This window comes from Sus scrofa, chromosome 1, assembly GCF_054392235.1.
Source record: "Sus scrofa isolate SSC_HxYL_T2T_F1_AM1 chromosome 1, Sscrofa_HxYL_maternal_Yorkshire_Landrace_v2.0, whole genome shotgun sequence".
NCBI lineage: Eukaryota > Metazoa > Chordata > Mammalia > Artiodactyla > Suidae > Sus > Sus scrofa.
The window spans coordinates 35284085-35303108 of NC_139383.1; the positions used below are offsets into that span (position 1 = coordinate 35284085).

Genomic DNA, 19024 nt, shown 5'->3' on the forward strand with positions numbered 1-19024 from the left:
TGTGCATTATTTTAAGTGTGTGATGAGCATTGCCACGTTTCAGTGTTTCTCACATCAAAATACGGTATTTCTGGTTAATAAGTCTCTATGTATATAAGTAGAGAATTAAGTCTTATCCAATTCTGTTGCTCATTTCAGTGGAAAAATAAAAAGGATAACTTCAATCATGTCATAATAGTCATGAATATCTTAGATGCTAATTTAAAGGAATCTCATTATGTCTGCACATCTGTTACATGATAGTTCTAGTAATATTTTAGCTGAGAAACCATAACTGCTAAACTAAGAAAGTGAGATTTGTCTGTTAACTGAGCTGTTTATATGAAAAATATTCTAGGAATAGGAAATGAAATTTGTGTTACATTTTTTGGTCAGCACATTTGTTTATCTTCCTCTATACTTGGTATTCTGAGGCTTTTTAGTGCATGACTTTTCTTTCTTTTCCCACTATCATTATTTAATAGTATTCACCTTACCAGATATTTAGTTTGTACCAACTGGAGGTTGGGTATTATTCTAGGTAGTCCCTTGTTGTACCAAAAGATGCATGAGTCCTTGCCATGTGAAGCCTCAGATGATGCCTTAAGTATGGCTTACTTGTCCATTACAAATTCCTTATTACCTTTTCATTTGAGGGTTTAAGGTATTGATTAAATTATTTAACAATACTATTCTGTGGAAAGTATTTTGCTAGGTTCTAGTGATAGAGATTTTAGGGGGAAAAGAGGTTTTCTTATACCTAAAGAACTTATATTTTATCAGGGAAAACAAAACTTTTAATAACTTTTTAATGATTTCCAGTAAAAAGACCATAAAAGTCCAAGGCAAACCCAAGACAGGTTGGTCACTCTGTTTGGGACTGAGAAAGGCAAGCAAGAGGGAAATGTTGATGGCAAAGGGGAGAGTAGAGTATGTGTAAAGTTCCCATCATGGCTCAGTGGTTAATGAATCTGACTAGGAACCACAAGATTGTGGGTTCGATCCCTGGCCTCGCTCATCGGGTTAATGATCCAGCGTTGCTGTGAGCTGTGGTGTAGCTCACAGACGTGGCCTGGATCCCGCATTGCTGTGGCTCTGGTGTAGGCGAGAGAAGTTGGAGAAAGAGGTGGAGCCTTATCATACAGGTGTGGTTAAGCCATGGCAATAAGCTGGAATTTATGCTAAGATCATTTGAAAGCCATTAAATCAGTGGATGACAAGATCATATTTGCATTTGAAAATAATCATGATGTTTATGGTAACAATGGTTTGGAAGGAGATGGAAGTTTGTTCAGGGAGATCAACTAAGAAGTAATTATTATGATTTGTGATTGGGAGTGCAGTGATGTCAGTGGCAATAAAAAGGAGATGAATTTGAAAGTTATTGAAGAAGTTTAATCACAGGAATTGATTACTGGACATGGGGTATGAGGGAGAAGCTTGTATAAAAGATAACTTTTATGTAACTTAGAATGTCTCTGCACAGTATATATGTATTTTGGACTTAACATCAGATAGATTCTATCCAGTGTAAATGTCATTTATGTCATTGTGTAAATTATATGAACCTTTTACATTTTAATAAAAGTTCTAGCCCAAACTTATTTACATAAAAATATCTTTTCCTCTACAGCCACAGGAAGGTTATTTGATGGTGCAGCAGTTTCAGTATCTAGGGTGGGCTTCTCATCGAGAAGTGCCTGGCTCCAAGAGGTCATTTTTGAAACTGATACTACAGGTGGAAAAATGGCAGGAGGAATGTGAGGAAGGGGAGGGCCGGACGATTATCCACTGCCTGTGAGTATGGCGGCTTGGTGTGGCCATTCAAGGGGCCTTGGTGCTCTTTTTCATGAGCATTCACCTTTTCTATGTTAAAGAGTAACCAATTCCCATCTTACAGACCAGGAATAAATGTTATTTTAAAACAATCTCCCTGTTCCATGATTCTATAATCCACTACTTTTAACTTTTGTATTTTTTCAAAAATTGATTGTTACATGGTCATTATATAATATAAACTCCTTTGAACACTATTCTGAAAAACTTTTCTGATTTACCCTGTGTACAAACCTTTAAGAATTTAGTTGTAGCAGTCTACGCTTATAGCATGTTCCTAAATGTAAACTACTGAGTTAATATCATCAAATGTCTTTCTGCTCTGTCCTCCACACATAAATGCAGACATGTGAAGCAAAATTAAAACATAAAGGGAAAAAAATTTTAAAAGATCATGTTCTCTTTTTCCAGGCATATATGATTATATGACTAATGGTCACCAAAAGCTTCAAGCTAAAATGCCTTCGCTTTCTTTGCTTTCAGAAATGGTGGTGGGCGAAGTGGCATGTTCTGTGCTATAGGCATTGTTGTTGAAATGGTGAAACGGCAAAATGTTGTAGATGTGTTCCATGCAGTCAAGACACTAAGGAACAGCAAGCCTAACATGGTGGAAGCCCCGGTGAGTCACAGTCCTGGACATAGAAGCAACGTAGTGATTAGTCAGTCATTTACCTATTTACTTGGTAATTTGGCTTTATACACATATAGGGAATCAAATGTGTGGGGACTTTCCTGTCTAATTGATGAATTGCTGAGTATCCCCCCTCTACCCACAAAAACTTAATAACGTATCACATAAACTGCTAATGGTGAAAAAAACTTTTAATTTGGGAAATGTATAGGATTTTTTTTTTTCTGTTATGGGCAATAAATGTTTGCTACAATAAACTTTGATAAATGGTTCTATAGAAGAAAAATCCTGCTATCTAGGCTTTACTCTTGTTTATTTTTATTTCTTAAAGCATCTGAGTAAACTGGTAAAACATTTTGAAGGATATACTCATAGATTGTATCCAGCACTTTAGACACCAATGTTTTTAAAGGGCAAATGAAATTTTAGTCATTATCTATAATTTTCTGTTTCTACTCAAATTATAATTTTTTAAACTATTGCCATTGACAGTTTTCAGCTTTTACCAATTATAGACTGTAGTGGCTATCATACCACTTGAATTTGCCAAGACTCGTAAAATCAAAACACAACTTAAAAATAAGAGCAGGGAAGGGAGTGTATGTAGAAGCTGATCTGGTTGAAACCATAAGCAGAGGAAGAAAGTTAAACTTCTCTAGCACATTTCACTGCTAGATGATGTCTGTGGGTTACACATATGTGCATAGCGGGATAAGGTCAAGAACAGCTGGGTAGTTTATGCTTACAGAAGAGTAAACCAGAAAAACCAAGGCATCATTGTTGCTTGCCCTACATTTATCAAGATCATCAGATAACTAAAATGAGCAATTCGCTAAACCTTTAAAGTATTTTTACCACTTCCTGCTCATGGATTGTTCACACAAGAGGTGCACTGCTTCCTGAGACTAAATCTAAAGAGTGATTTTTATACTGTTTCACTTTTAAGAACAGTCACAGACTTCTTCCCCTTCTACAAATCCTCAAAGCCCCTCTTCTTCCACTTATACCTTAGGTTATTGCTGTTGTCCCAATAAAATGATACTGGCTTTGGCTGAGATACTGGCAATGGAAATGGAGAAAGGGGGATAGATTTGAGGGATTTTTGAGGTAGACTCTCAGGTCTTTTTACAAAATGAACAGATAATGGTTAGGTCTTCTAACTCTCAGCTGTCTTAAGCTTTCTTAATATACTCTGCCTCTATCCTTCAGTTCAGATCTTCTTAAAATCATCAATGAGATCACTTCCAGCCTCAGAATTCAAATTTTACTTCCAAATTTAATTCTGATTCCCCATTGTACCTTTAAAAATAGTCCGTGATTAAACTATGCCATTCTAGAATCTTCTTAAGAGTTACTACTTACCTTTATGTCCCAAGAATCCTGACTAGACATCCAACTCTCTGATTTGTGTTTAATCAGGGTTAATGATTAGTTCAGTGTGATGTTGAATTGAACTGAGTTTGGTAAGGAAATTTAGAGTTTAAACCACATTGTTAAGAGATTGATTAAAGAGAACATAAAGTTTGCAAGCACTTTTTGGTTCTTGAGATGCACCTGCCTCAGTGGTAAGCTAATTTAAATCACACCTACTTGATTGTTAGAGTAGGACTGATAAAGACCTCTTTGGAAAAGTTATTACCTTCTTTATTGCTGGAGACACTTGGACATTCTCTTTTGAAATAATACGCATTTCAGATTGCTCTCTAATTCAGATGAATTTTACCCACTTGGGCTGAATTGGGAAGATTTCAAAACATATTGCAAGTCATAATTTGTAATGCAGTCTGTGAATTTTTCTAAATTCTTCACAATGAAGCAACATATATATGGACTGAGAGGAAAGGCAGTTTTAACTCAAAAATTTTATTGCCAACTAAGTTGTCTTAAATAAAGGCAGCAGAAATAAATTTCTGGGTAAAAGTAAGCTAAAAAAATTTATAAGAACCACTATTCTTGAAACATTTACTTAAGACTCTTATGGACAAAAAAACTTGTCAAAGTTAAGAATTTCAATGTTCACTAAACTTACTGTGAAAATCATTTCATGATTTATGTAAGTCAAATCATGCTGCACACTTTAAATTTATATAGGACTATATATGTCAATTATATCTCAATAAAACTAGAAGAAAAAAATGAAGAATTTGGAATTGTGAAGTAGCAGTTGACTGGCTTTTTTCCCCTCTTACTGCTAAGGAGAAAATCTGAAGCTCAAAGAATATCTGAACATGTTTACACTAGGATTACTTACAATAGAGGAAGAATAAATGCAATCTTACAGTCAAACAAGCCATACGTTAGGTGTCAATGTCATGTTAATTAACAATAGAAAAAGAAACCTAACAATGCTGAAAAACAGAAAATAAAATATGAAATTACATGTTCAAATATACGTATGCAATTATATTTATTCTAAAGTATTGTTATTTCAACCATGCATAAAAATGGACTGAACCAAAACTAAGGTAGTATTTTGACAACAGTTCTTTCTAATAACAGAATTATAGAAACTCTTAGTCTGAGTCTTTATATATTTCTATACTGGTAAATTTTCCTGTAATGATCAGATATTACTACTATAATCAGATAAATAATACTGAAAAATTTTTAATTTGATATAAAATGAGGCAAAAACAACATATATTTTTACATCAAGTTACTTTTTCTTAAATAGTAGTCATTAGACTCAAATGTAAAATATATATACCTAGATGTTAAACTTGTATATAGAAAAAAATGTGTAATTCTTGAATAATCTAAACTGAATGCCAGGTATTCTTTGGTAGCCATTATACTTTCTCTTAACTTTGCTCACCCCTTTTGTTTCAACATCTTTCAGGAGCAGTACCGTTTCTGCTATGATGTAGCTTTGGAGTACCTGGAATCATCTTAGTTGGGTGAGACTTCAACATGCACCTAAACAGAATCTATTCACCTGTTGAGCCAGCAGCTGTTGAACCTGCTACACCCGTGCAGAAAGATTTTAATGTGGGGGGTGGGAGACTTTTACATTCGAGAGGTAAAAGTATTTTTCTTATGAAGTTGTGTATCTTAATAAAAAGGACTTGATTAATTTCTATTCCTGTATGAAAGCATCAACATTTCGTGCCACATAAATTATATTTAATAAGATGCAGATTCAAATGCGAACTTATCAGTGTTTGTACAGTGAATATGCAGCTTTTTCTCTCCTGGTTTTGGTAGAGCAGATACCACATGTTGCATGAATTAACACTTTCTATGTGGCGTTTTTTTTCCTCCCTTTTTAAGTAAAAGATGTTAAATCTTTAAAGGAAGAAGAAAAAAAAGCTGTGCAAATTCATAGTAAAGTTCATTTTTTATATGTTTCAAGTGTAGCAGATCTCTATATAAATATATAAATATATATAACTGGCTTATTTTCTTTTAATGTGCAATGATGGCTGGATCATTTAAAGTTCTTTTTAGAAAAAAACATAAGCCAAAGACTCAAGTGTAAATATGTCTATATGGAGAAAGCACATTATATTTATTGGTTACTTACATTCCTTTTTTGATGGCTAAAATATTACCACCACACAATCATTTTTTTTTTCCTGAAGAAAGCTTTTTCTTTCACTAAAATCAATCACTAATCTAAATAATTTTTGTAGATTATTTTTTGTATGTTTAGTGTAAGTAGAGGGTAAACTTTTTATTCAGAAACCAGGAAGCAATGTTCTTTATAGTGATTCTCTTGTGTACATGCTTGTGAATTAAATTTATGTGAAACACCTTGGCAACTGGGTCTTTTAATATGGGACCAAATTAAAACAATCTGCTGAAAATGTATAATTTTCCATGATTTCCTTAGGTGAATAATGGTTTGATGATCATATATGAGAACTGCACACATTGAAAGGCCTTGCTGATAACTTGCGTAATGTTGAACATAGCCTTTAAGCATCATTTAAATTTTCAGCCTGTAACCAAGCACAGGTCAGGAAATCAAGATGGCAACATTTATGCTTTCAGGATCAAGTGTTAACAAACTGTAAACTGTCAAGGTGATCAGTGTTTCTTTTGATGTTTACATGCACAAGCTTTGGGTTCTGAGCATAGAAAGTGTGACCAAATCAATGCCAGATTCCTGTTTCGTGCATTGTCACAGGATTCTCAACCTTACTGAGTGTGGTCTTGTACACACATGCTCCACGTAGCTGTAACTTCACATCATCAGCTTACAATCTGTTATTGACTAAAGCATTCCAGTATCTTGTTTCTAGATTGCCAGTTCATGACATGGTGCTTATGAAGATTTAATTAAAGCAAGAGTGAAATAAAATTTTTATAATTATAACAGTTATTGTTTGCACATCATTTTCTCCACTTAATTTCATGCTTTCACTCCCACATAAATAGCCTATTCCCACGGACACAAGTAGACCATACACACGCGCAAACTATTAAAAGTAAAACTGATGTCCAGACATTTATTTCTTTCATTTTTGTACTTTAAATTGAATTTCAAAAATACCAAATGAGTGGAGAAAACAAAGGGGGACGGGAGATTGAAATTGATTTTTTTTTGAGTTGCTATATATTTATATGTCACTGTCCTTTTTATGTGACATATATTTCCTTATTTTTTTCCTTATAACAAACTTGACAAATAGTAATTATCATCCCTATTTTATGAATGATAAAATTGAAGCTGAGAAGCTAAATGATTTGCCAGCAAATTCAAATCTGAGTTTGACTTAGCAGCTCATTCTCTTTTACTGAACACACTGCTTCCCAGATGGGATGGCAAGAAAAATTTGGCCCTTCATTCTGTTAGTCATTAGTTGGTTTCTTTATAAAGTATTATCATTATGGCTATCTTAAAATTTCCATTTTCTGTGTACATTATTAGAACATTTGTGACTTTCATGAGTGAGAACTTATCTTTTCCTAGGAAGACTAATTTTCATTTAAATATGAATGCATTTAACAAAAAATTCACAAACTCACCCAAGATTGCATTAATCAGTAATGTTCATGATGTTAACTGGAGAATTCTGCTTTGCTGCATGATGCTGATTTCATTTCTATACAAAGGATTACACCCACACATCACCAAAATCACCATGAATGCTGCTGAACACAAAGCTCAGAGGTCCATGTGCACTGCAAAATTCAAGCAGAGAACAAAAAGATTCCTCTTTCTAACAGGAAATTAAGATGTCATGCTTGCATTGTTTGGGCATCATAGCAGCCAGTTCATCCAGACACAGTTGGGTTGGGGGAGGTGGGTGGGGCACTAAATCTGTTTTTATCAAAACTCTCATTCAAAAAGTCATACTTTATACCCTTGTGGAATTCCCTGGGTAGTTCCATGCATAGCCATGTCCCACTCAGTTATGTCCCTCTAGGCAGGAGATGTCTTGGTAGAACACTTTTAAAAAGTTTTCATGCTTTTCACAGTTAAGGAGTTCCTATCTCTATGTTGGTTGTTCCTTAAATGGGTGTCACGACACTGAATTTCATAGATTCTCTTCCTATATATTAGCACTAGGGAAATGTTGGAAGCGTGTGAGCAGAGACCAGAAGCAACTGGGAATTCATATTTTAACCACTCCTGAAAATAATGTGTTAGCCTTCTTGTCTAAACTACCTAGCCTTTTTCTGATATTTAATCTTTGAAGAAAGGAAAAGGGTTTTGTATGTGTGCTACAGCTAATTGATCTCTGACACTGAGAGGTGAAAAAAAAGGAAGATATTTCTGCCTGGACAAGGAACGAGAAGGAGATATGTTCACTCTATCCTCATGTGCTCATTCAGTATTCACCTTAGTGAGATCTCTTGGGTTCCAGGTAACTCATGTAATAAGTTGGAAGTCAAACCAACAGCTGCTCCCTCACAAATCCGCTCTGTTGCCAGAAATGGTGTAAAGTTCTTAGGTTCTAGAAAGCTTCCTAGACACCGATATATATTTAAATGCAGGAAAGAAAGAACTGTCTATAGCTCAACTGGAAATATGAGATGGTCTGTTAGCTTTGAAAGACAATCTTTGAGATGTGCCTAACTTTCATAGGGAAGTGACAACTGCACATGTATACTTAATTTCTATGTGCTTGAGCAAGCATTTTTCATAACAAAATAATCAGAAATTAATAGACTGTCCCATAGCCTAGTATAATATGTAGAATATTTATTCTATAAAATTTTTCCCTAGACAGAAATTCCATAGCCTTCCCAAACTCATTTCAGTGACTTAGTAAACACCCCTATTTAATGTAAAGGCAATATGCTCTTTAGTCAGCACAACCGTAAGTGAAGACAGACAACTGGCTGTGCCTCTTGTAATAATCTCTACCTACATATTATTTCATAAAGTCTCCCCACAGCTTAGGGAAGCTTGGAGTGGGAGAGATATTATCTGAATCTCTTCACAACTCTGGTCTATTCAAACGGTCTGCAGAGTATTTAGAATATTATCTCAGTGAAACTAAAAAGAAAAGCTCTGTCTTGAGATCTACTTTAAGTAAGCTCTAAGTGGCTTCTAGAATACAAATTGTCTAAAAATCAATGGAAATGTGGTAGATACATAACACTTCTGAACTCCCAAATTCCTCCAAAGTGAACTAAAATGCTAACCTGGAAGATAACACCAGAGAGACACTGTTGATAGCAAATCCTAAAAGAAAACCGATGGAAGGAATTTCTGAACTATTGAAGGAAACATAAAGTCCCTATTGAATATCTGAAAACTCTTTCTTTAATGTTAAGATCTGCTTGGGGAGGGAGTGGCAAGGAGATTTTATGACAGATATCTCTCATGACACACTTGCCAGTTATATAAAACGAGCTACCATACCTGAAATCTAACAGAAAATTGTGTGCTAACTCATCTGGATGTAGCTATATTCATCTCAACTTAGTCTTATTAGTAATAGTTTTGTCCATGTCGATTCTGATGGAGGATATATAGTATTTAGGATAAATAAGCAAACCCTCAGTATTTAGATGCAACATAAGCAGAGGTAAAATTCGGAGAACAAAAATACCTAAATCACCAGTGTGTGCTTTTCTTAAACAGATATTAGAATGTACAGGCCAAGGTCATGCATCTCACTATGTTGCATGGTCTAAGAGGCAAAATCAAAGCTGGGAAAGTAGCTCATAATGGAATCCACTTGTTATTTGTTGAGAAAGGGGAGATGTCTGCAGAGCCAGCATGTATTGTGAGTGAGAAGCAGGTAGGGTATACTTCAGAACAGTCATTTAGGCTGTATTATTACAACAGACATCTTTAGCATGTGCACTTCTGGTAGGGATACTTTTCATCTCTACAAAAATATATCTGCCTCCCATTTCTATTAAAACACATACTCCTCTTGGTTCATCTTACATTTTCCTACTTGTGGTTGAAAAATAGATAGTAGATATTGTGTCATTTTTTTCATCAGCTTTACTACAAGAAACACAATAGCATAAAGCTGATAACTGTTTTTGGCATGGGGACCAGACAGAACAATGTGGAGAGGCCAACTCCCACTTAGACTTGAAAGCACATGTGATACCCAAAGAGAATGGCACTCATCTCCCAATAGTGTCTGCTGCATGGGAATATGGACCCAGTGTTATCTCATTTCTCAAGAGGGACCCTGGAAATACTAAACTTTTATGTGAACTCTTAAAAGTTTTTGAATATTAGCAACCCATTAAATTCAAAACCAAAAATATACCTCTGGCTCAACTCTGAAAAACAAAACCTGTCAGGGGGCTGCATCTGGTTATCTAAGAGCTGCAGGCTCACAGTTTGTGGCCTTTATTATAGAATTTCTGTTGTTTTACTGTTCTTTTTGAAAATGTGTTTTAAAGAAACATGAGTTTTAATTGTCTTTAAATAGCTATCATAACTATTTCTCATTCTTATCCTTGGTTTCTTATCTACTTTATTTTTTCACATGTTTTCCTGTTTTAAAAATATACGTAGATGATCTTGACTCTTAAGATGAAAACAAAAACAAGGTTGATGTCTCTGCTCCCTCCTACCTGGACTAAATTAAGAAGAGCATATTTCAGAAAGTAATTCACACATTTAACCTAATAAGCACCCCCCAAATGATTAACTAGAAAATACTTACTCTGGAAATAATAGTATTGAGAATTCAAAAAGGGAGCCCTTGTTCTGTGAGTCATGGGATGGCCTGAACTATTTTAGTTACAAGTGCAGTAAAGCATCTGTGGAAGTACCCCACTCCAGATTGTGATGGTACATGCTGACTTCCATGGCATTTGCAAAACAGTATGGGCTCTTGCCAGCCCTCACTGGGAACCTGAACTCCAGTTCCATAAATCTAATTACCTGAAGCATAGTCAGCAGACCGAAATTGATTTCTTTTCACCTTCATGTTATACTCTTGGCATGATAAAGTAAGTAAGTATTTGTTAATTACTTGCTTTCCAATGTTTTTTATTGCCTGAATGCTCAAATGTGGTCAATGAGAAAAAAATGCCATCACATAAGAAATCGTCATGAAATCATGGATGTTAGAGGGATATTAGAGATGATCAAATCCAATCCTGTTACTGTTAAGTTTAAGAAATTAAAAGGGCTAGAGGAGTCATATGTCTATCAGTAAAGAGTCAGCTAATACTTTAAACTTTGCCCGCCATTGGTCATTACCTTTGTTGTTAGACCTTCCTTAAAGAATGGCTAAAGGTAGTTCTTCAAATAAAAAAAAGAAATAATATAAAAAAGACATTTCAAGCATCAGAAAGAAAGGAAGAATAATGGGGGACAAAACAATGGGAAGAGTGGAATTATTGTTATATACAATAAAATATCTCTTTCTAAAATATATTTGATGACTTGAAGGCAAATTACAATACCATCTGACATTTAAGAAAATAATATTTAAAAGTGGAAAGAAAAAAATCTAAATGGAAGTAAGGTTTCCATATTATACTACAAGTGGTATAATAATGACACCAATAGATTTCAATGTCACATATTTATAATATAATGCCCAGAGAAACCACTAAGAAAACTACACCAAAAGATATACTCAAAAACACTATAAGCAAATGAAGATGAAATCCTAAAATATGTTTACACAACACAGAAGACATCTGGAAAGAAAAACTGGAGTAATAACTAGAAATAGTAAAATGACAAACAAGTGCTAACATAAACTCACAAAAGATAGTACAAAAAAATTAAATTATAGACTGATATCTTATGAATTGTACCTTAATATTTTCAAAAAATATTAGCAAACTGAATCCAATAAAGTAAAAAGAAATTATGCACATAACCAAGTAGGATGATTTCCATGCACACAAGCCTGGTTTGATATTTGAAAATCAATGTTATATGCCATATATTAACAATCTAGAGCAAAAAAAGCATATGATTATATTGAGAAAAAGTATTTGATAAGTTCAATACTCACTCATGATAAAAAAAACTCTCTAGAGTAACTTCTTCAACTTGACAATATCTAAAAAAAAATTAATATAGCTAACTTCATCCTAAATGTTATAAGACTGAATACTTTCTCCCTAGTCTTGGGAACAAGGCAAATATGTCCTCTCTCACTACTTTATTCAACATAGTACTAGAATTTCTAGCTTGCAATAAGGGCAAGAAAAAGAAACAAAAGTCATACAAATTTGAAGGATAAAATAAAACTTTTCCTATTTGCAGATGGCATGATTATCTATGTAGAAAATCCCAAATAATCTACAGAAAAAGTCCTAGAACAAAGCAGTAAGCTAATTAGTTCACAGAATACAAGATGAACACAAAAATATCAATTGTATTCCTATACATTAAAAATAAATGTGATGAGAGGAAGTATCAATATGGTGGAGGAGAAAGACATGGGGCTTATCTTCTCCCACAAACACATCAAAAAACCATCTACATGTAGAATGATTTGCACAGAACATCTACTGAATGCTGGCAGAAGACCTTAAAGGGTGATAAACCTCCACATAACTGGGTAGAACAAAAGGGGGGAAAAAGAGAAAAGTAATCAGGATGGAACTAGCACTCCTGACAGGGAGCTGTTAAAGAGGAAAGGAACCCATACCCTGGGAAGGCACCTAACTGACTAGGAGATCAGCCAGACACAGGGACCTCAAAGTCCCAGAGAAAAGTGTAGCAGCTGGACTGAGGATGGTAAAGCAGAGTAAGAGCTGCACAGACCATATGCACCATTGCCCCTGGATACTAGAGCCTGAGGTACTCAGGCAGGGGCTAGGTGCTGAGATTCAGACTCCAGAGGTCATTTCCTGGGAGAGAACAAGGGTTGACTGTGTGGAGACAACCTGAAGGGATAGGAAGTAGTGTGCCACAGGCTGGGAAGCAGAGTACCATAGCCAAGGGAACCTGGGAGGAGGTCTACACCTGCAGAGAAAAAAGGTGCCATTGTTGGGAGGGCAAAAGACAGACCACCATAGGAATATATTTCCCTGCACACATGCAGATTCTCACAGAGCAGGATGCCTCTGGCACAAGCTATGGGTGGCAAGCAGCCACCTGCACAGGGTATGGGTGACAGGGCACTTCTTATGTGGGCTATTTGTGGCCAGGTACCTCTTGTGAGGGGTAAGAGAGCGGGGGGCTAAGCTCAATGCAGCATCTCCTGGGTAGTCTACAGGGGGCAAACAAGAGCAGTTATCTCAGATACCAGAGGTGGGCAAAGCCACAGCACTAGGAGTCTATGAACAGGCACCACTGGCAGCCCTAAGCCTCTCAGAGGTCAGCAAAGAAGAGGGTACTGCAACCAAACCACACCCACTGGTTGCTCTCACTCCCCTGGGAATGCACCCACCCTATTGCTGCCATGCCAAATGCTCCGGGAACCACCTATACCTGCCTGATCACAGTCAGTTCCCAGCGCCTTGCAACCAGGAGTAGTCTGTGCTACCTTCCCATAGGTCCTTGCCACTGTCAAGGGCCTAGCAACCAGCCAATAGATACTGGCCCTGCCCATTGCCTCCATGTCCCTGGAAGCATGCACAGCATCCTAAAAATAAAAGGCAAGCTCTAACAAAATACCCAGTGGTTCTCATGCATATAAATAGCCCACCAAAACTACAATAGTTGTTTTCCCTAAACTCACAGAATAAGAAAAATATAAGCAAAATGAAGAAGCTCAGGAACCATTCCCAGTTAAAAGAACAGGAGAATTCACATAAAGAAGCAAAAAATGAAACACGCCTCTGCATTCTAACAGACACTGAGTTCGAAAAGGAGATAATGAAAATACCGAAGGAATTAAGGGTGAATATGAAGGAAATAAGAGTGGATATGAGCAGTAATGCAGAATTCTTTAGAAAGGAACTAGAAAATATGAGGAGCCAAGAAAAATTAGAAAATGCATTTGCAGAGACATGAGCTGAGTTAAAGACAGTGAAGAGCATGAAGGACCATGGGTGCACCTCTAGAAAAGAAAAAAAGAAAAAAGAAAAAATATATATATATACAGGAAGCACAGAGGACCACAAAAAAGTTGAACCCAAACAGGCCTACACCAAGATATATTGTAATATAAATGGCAAAAGTTAAAGAGAGGATTCTAAAGGCAGCAAGACAAAAACAAAGAGTTAATTATAAGGGAACCCTGATTTCTCAATATGCTACTAAAAAACCAGTGGGTTGGAGTTCCTGACATGGCTCAGTGGTTAACGAACCCAACTAGTGTCCATGAGGACGTGGGATAGATCTCTGGCTTGCTCAGGGGCATGAGGATCTGGTGTTGCTGTGAGCCGTAATGTAGTTTGCAGATGTGGCTTGGATCCAGTGTTACTATAGGTGTGGCTAGCTGGCAGCTACAGCTCCAATCCAACGCCCAGCCTGGGAACTTCCATATACCACATGTGTGGCCATAAAAAGACAGACAAACAAACAAACAAAACACAATGAGTCAATGAGGAAATCAAAAAGGAAATTAAAAAATACCTTGAGATAAATGACAATGAAAATACAACCATTAAAAATCTATGGGATGTGGTATAGGCTGGCAGCTACAGCTCTAATTTGACCCCTAACTTAGAAATCTCCATATGCTGTGGGTGTGGCCCTAAAAAGTCAAAATAAAAAAAAAAGAGGAAAAAAAAAAAGAACAAACAAAATCCAAAGGAAAGAAATCATAAAAGAACAGAGAGGAAATCAGTAAAATTGAAATTAAAAAAAATAGGAAAAAAAATCAATAAAACCAAGAGCTGGTTTTTTTGAAAGTGTAAACAAAATTGACAAACCTCTGGCCAGACTCACCAAGAAAAGGAGAGAAAGAACTCAAACAAAATAGGAAATGAAAAGGAAGAAATCTCAACAGATACTGCAGAAATTAAGAAAAAAAAAAAACACAAAAAACCATAAGAGAATACTATGAACAATTAATTATATGCCAACAAATTTGAAAACCTAGAAGAAATGGACAACTTTCTAGAGACTTACAGCCCACCAAAACTGAATCAAGAAGAAATAGATCAATTGAATAGACAGATCACTAGAAATGAAACTGAATACATAATAAAGATTCCCTACAAATATAAGTCCAGGACCAGAGCACTTCACAGGTGAATTCTACCAAACATACAAAGAGGAACTGATGCCCATCTTTATTAAACCTTTCCAAATGGCTGAAGGAGAAGGAACACTCCCAAAGATATATGTGGAGACACCATCACCCTAATACCAAAATCAAAGATAATACCAAAAAGGAAAATTATAGGTGAATATCTTTGATAAATATAGATGCAAAAATTCTCAATGAAATTTTAGCCAACTGAATACAGACATATAAAAAAGGTCATACGGCACTACCAAGTGGGATTCATCCCAGGTTCACAAGGATGGTTCAACATGGGCAAATCAATCAATGTCATGCACCACACTAACAAAAGAAAAGTCAAAAACCACATGATCATCTCAATAGATAGGAAAAAGCATTGACAAAGTCCAGCACCCATTCATGATAAAAACTCTTACCAAAGAAACATACCTTAAGATAATTAAAATCATTTATGACAAACCCACAGCCAATATAATACTCAATGGAGAGGAACTGAGAGCCTTCCTGCTAAAATTTGGAACAAGACAAGGATGCCCACTCAACACAGTATTGGAAATCCTAGCTACAGCAATCAGATAAACAAAAGAAATAAAAGGTATCCAAATAGGAAGAGAAGAGGGAAAATTGTCACTCTATGCAGATGACATGATGCTATATATACATAGAAAATCCTAAGAACTCCACACAAAAACTACTCAAACTGATCAGTGAATTCAGCAAAGTAGCAAGATACAGGATTAATATTCAGAAATTGATTACATTTCTATATACTAACAATGAAACATTAGAAAAGGAATATCAAAATGCAATACCTTTTAAAATCACACCCAAAAACTTGAATACCTAGGAATAAACCTGACTAAAGAGGTCAAAGACTTATATGCTGAGAACTATAAAACATTATCAAGTAAGTTAAAGAGGACTCAAAGAAATGGAAAGATATTCCATGCTCCTGGGTTGGAAGAATTAATATTTTTAAAATGGCTGTACTACTCAAAGCAATCTACAGATTCAACGCAATCCCTATCAAATTACGCATGAGGTTTTCACAGAATAACAACAAACAACCCAAAAATTTATATGGAACCATGAAAGACCCAGAATTGCCAAAGCAATTCTGAGGAACAAAAAACAAGCAGGAGGCATAATTCTCTCAGACTTCAGACAATATTACAAAGCTACAATAATCAAGACAGTATGGTACAGTACAGAAACAAATACCCAGACCAATAGAACATAACAGAGAATCTGGAAATAAACCCAGACACCTATGGTCAATTAATCTTTGACAAAGGAGGCAAGAATATAAAATGAGAAAAAGACAGTCTCTTCAGCAAGTCGTACTGAGAAAACTGGACAGCTGCATGTAAATCAATGAAACTGGAACACACCCTCACATCATGCACAAAAACCAACTCAAAATGGCTTAAAGACTTAAACGTAAGGTAAGACACAATAAAACTCCTAGAAGAGAACATAGGCAAAACATTCTCTGACATCGACCTTACAGATGTTTTCTTAGGTCAGTGTCCAAAGGCAACAGAAATAAAACAAAAAGAAACCAATGGGACCTAATCAAACTGACAAGCTTTTGCACAGCAAAGGAAACCATTAAAAAAAAAAAAAAAAAAAAAACCAAAAAGACAACCTACAGAATGGGAGAAAATAGTTTCAAATGATGCAGCTGACAAGGGCTTAATCTCTAAAATTTACAAACAACTTATACACTGCAATAGAAAAAAAAAATTGAAAAATGTGCAGAAGACTTGAAAAGACATTTCTCTAAAAGATATACAGATGGCCAACAGGAACATGAAAAAATGCTCAACATCACTAATTATTAGAGAAATGCAAATCAAATCTACATAGAGGCACCACCTCACACCAGTCAGAATGGCTATCACTAACAAGTCAACAAATAACAAATGCTGGAGAGAGTGTGCAGAAAAGGGTACTCTATTTCACTGTTGGTGGGAATGTAAATTGGTACAATCACTATGGCAAACACTATGGATGTACCCCAGAAAACTAAATATAGAACTACCATGCCATCCAGCAAACCCACTCCTGGGCATATATATATCCAGACAAAACTTTCACTGAAAAAGATACATGCACCCATATGTTAACTGCAGCACTATTCACAATAGCTAAGACATAGAAACAACCTAAACATCCATCAACAGATGAATGGATTAAGATGTGATGTGTGTGTGTGTGTACACACAATGGAATTTTACTCAGCCATAAAAAAGAACAAAATAATACCATTTGCAGCAATATGGATGGAACTAGAGACTCTCATACTAAGTGAAGCAAGCCAGAAAAAGAAAGGCAAATACCATATGATATCACTTAATCTGGAATCTAATATACGGCACAAATGAAACTACCTACAGAAAAGAAACAAACTCATGGACTTGGAGAACAGACTTGTGGTTGCCAAGGGGGAGCAGGGAAGGGAGTGGGATGGACTGGGAGTTTGGGGTTAGTAGATGCAAACTATTGCCTTTGGATTGGATAAGCAATGAGATTCTGCTGTATAGCACAGGGAACTATATCTAGTCACTTGTGATGGAACATAATGGAGGATAATGTGAGAAAAAGAATATATCAAATATACATATATACATGTGTACATACATATATGACCGGATCACTTTGCTGCACAGGAGAAATTGTTAAAACATTGTAAATCAAGTATAATAAAAAAAGTGAAAATCTTAAAAAAATGTAATGAAACTGAAAAAACACAATACCATTCACAACTGTTCCTAAGAAAATGAAATACTTAGACATAGCCTTATCAAAACATGTACATGACTTGCATGCTAAAAATTATAAAATTATGATAAAAGACATCAAAGAATACCTAGACGAATGGAAACATATATTTGTTTAGGAATTGGAAGATTCAACATAGTAAAAATAAATGCCAGTTCTTCCCAAACTGATCCATAGGTTTAATGTAATTTCTATAAAAATCCCAACAAGAATTTTTTTAGATATAGACAAGCTTATTCTAAAATTCATAAGGAAAGACACAGGCTCTATTTGAAATGATCTTAACAAAGAATAAAAAAGTAGGAAGAATCATTTTATCCAATATTACTCTATATCACAGTATTAGAAGAGTGCAGTATTGTTTCTAGAAAAAAATAGATTTTCTGGACTTAGGTGTAAGCAGTGTTCTTAATCCCCAAAGCATGTTCCCTAAAATTCAAAATTGATAATTTGGGCCTTGCTACAATTAAAGTCTTTTCTTTGTGAAAGCCCACATGAAGAGGATGAAGGATAAGATTAGAATAAAATATTTATAAATTACATATCCAATAAAAAACCAGCATCTAGAATATAAAAGAACTCTCAAAACTCGACAATAAAACAAACAAACAAAAACACACAATTATAAAATGTGCAGAGAGTTCTCACTATGTCTCAATGGTAACAAACCAGAATAGTATCCATAAAGATGTGGGTTTGATCCCTGGCCTCACTCAGTGGGTTAAAGATCCTGCATAGTCATAAGCTGTGGTGTAGGTCACAGACACAGCTCAGATTCCACATTGCTGTGGCTGTGGCATAGGCCGGCAGCTGCAGCTCCAATTCCACCCCTAGCCTGGGAACTTCCATATGTGGCAAGCATGAACCTAAAGAAAAAAAAAGAAAAAGAAAATGTGCAAAAGACATGAATAGACATCTCACTGAAGAGGATATACAGATGATAAGCTCATTGAAAAGATGTTCAATTGTGGCATAGCAGAAACGAATCCAACTAGGAACCATGAGGTTGTGGGTTCGATCCTGGCCTTGCTCAATGGGTTGAGGATCTGGCATTACCATGAGCTGTGGTGCAGGTCACAGATGCAGCTCAGATCCCACATTGCTGTGGCTGTGGCATAGACCGGCAGCTGTAGCTCCAACTGGACCCCTAGTCTGGGAACCTACATGTGCCACAAGTACGGCTCCTAAAAGCAAAAAAAAAAGAAAAGAAAAGATGTTCAGTATTGTTAGCTATCAGGAAAAAGGATACCATAACGAGATA

The 19024-nt window shown here is 35.7% G+C and overlaps 2 protein-coding genes across 34 annotated transcripts in view; one reads left to right on the top strand and one right to left on the bottom strand.

Annotated features, from left to right (window-relative positions):
• PTPRK (protein tyrosine phosphatase receptor type K) overlaps positions 1-6764 on the top strand; it is a 560031-nt gene extending 553267 nt beyond the window's left edge. For 32 of the 33 annotated variants that reach the window (XM_084956833.1, XM_084956839.1, XM_084956848.1 and 29 more), the window contains 3 exons: positions 1613-1776; positions 2299-2434; positions 5286-6764. In XM_084956833.1, coding sequence (XP_084812959.1) covers positions 1613-1776; positions 2299-2434; positions 5286-5339 — 354 coding nt within the window. In that variant the 3' untranslated portion in view covers positions 5340-6764. The remainder of the gene's footprint in view (positions 1-1612; positions 1777-2298; positions 2435-5285) is intronic. The other variant, XR_014803891.1, reaches the window with a different exon arrangement.
• Positions 5709-19024, bottom strand: part of LOC100157627 (uncharacterized) — a 38813-nt gene continuing 25497 nt past the window's right edge. Inside the window, exon 4 of the mRNA XM_085012970.1 lies at positions 5709-7573. The gene's annotated coding sequence lies outside the window, so the exon portion shown is untranslated. The remainder of the gene's footprint in view (positions 7574-19024) is intronic.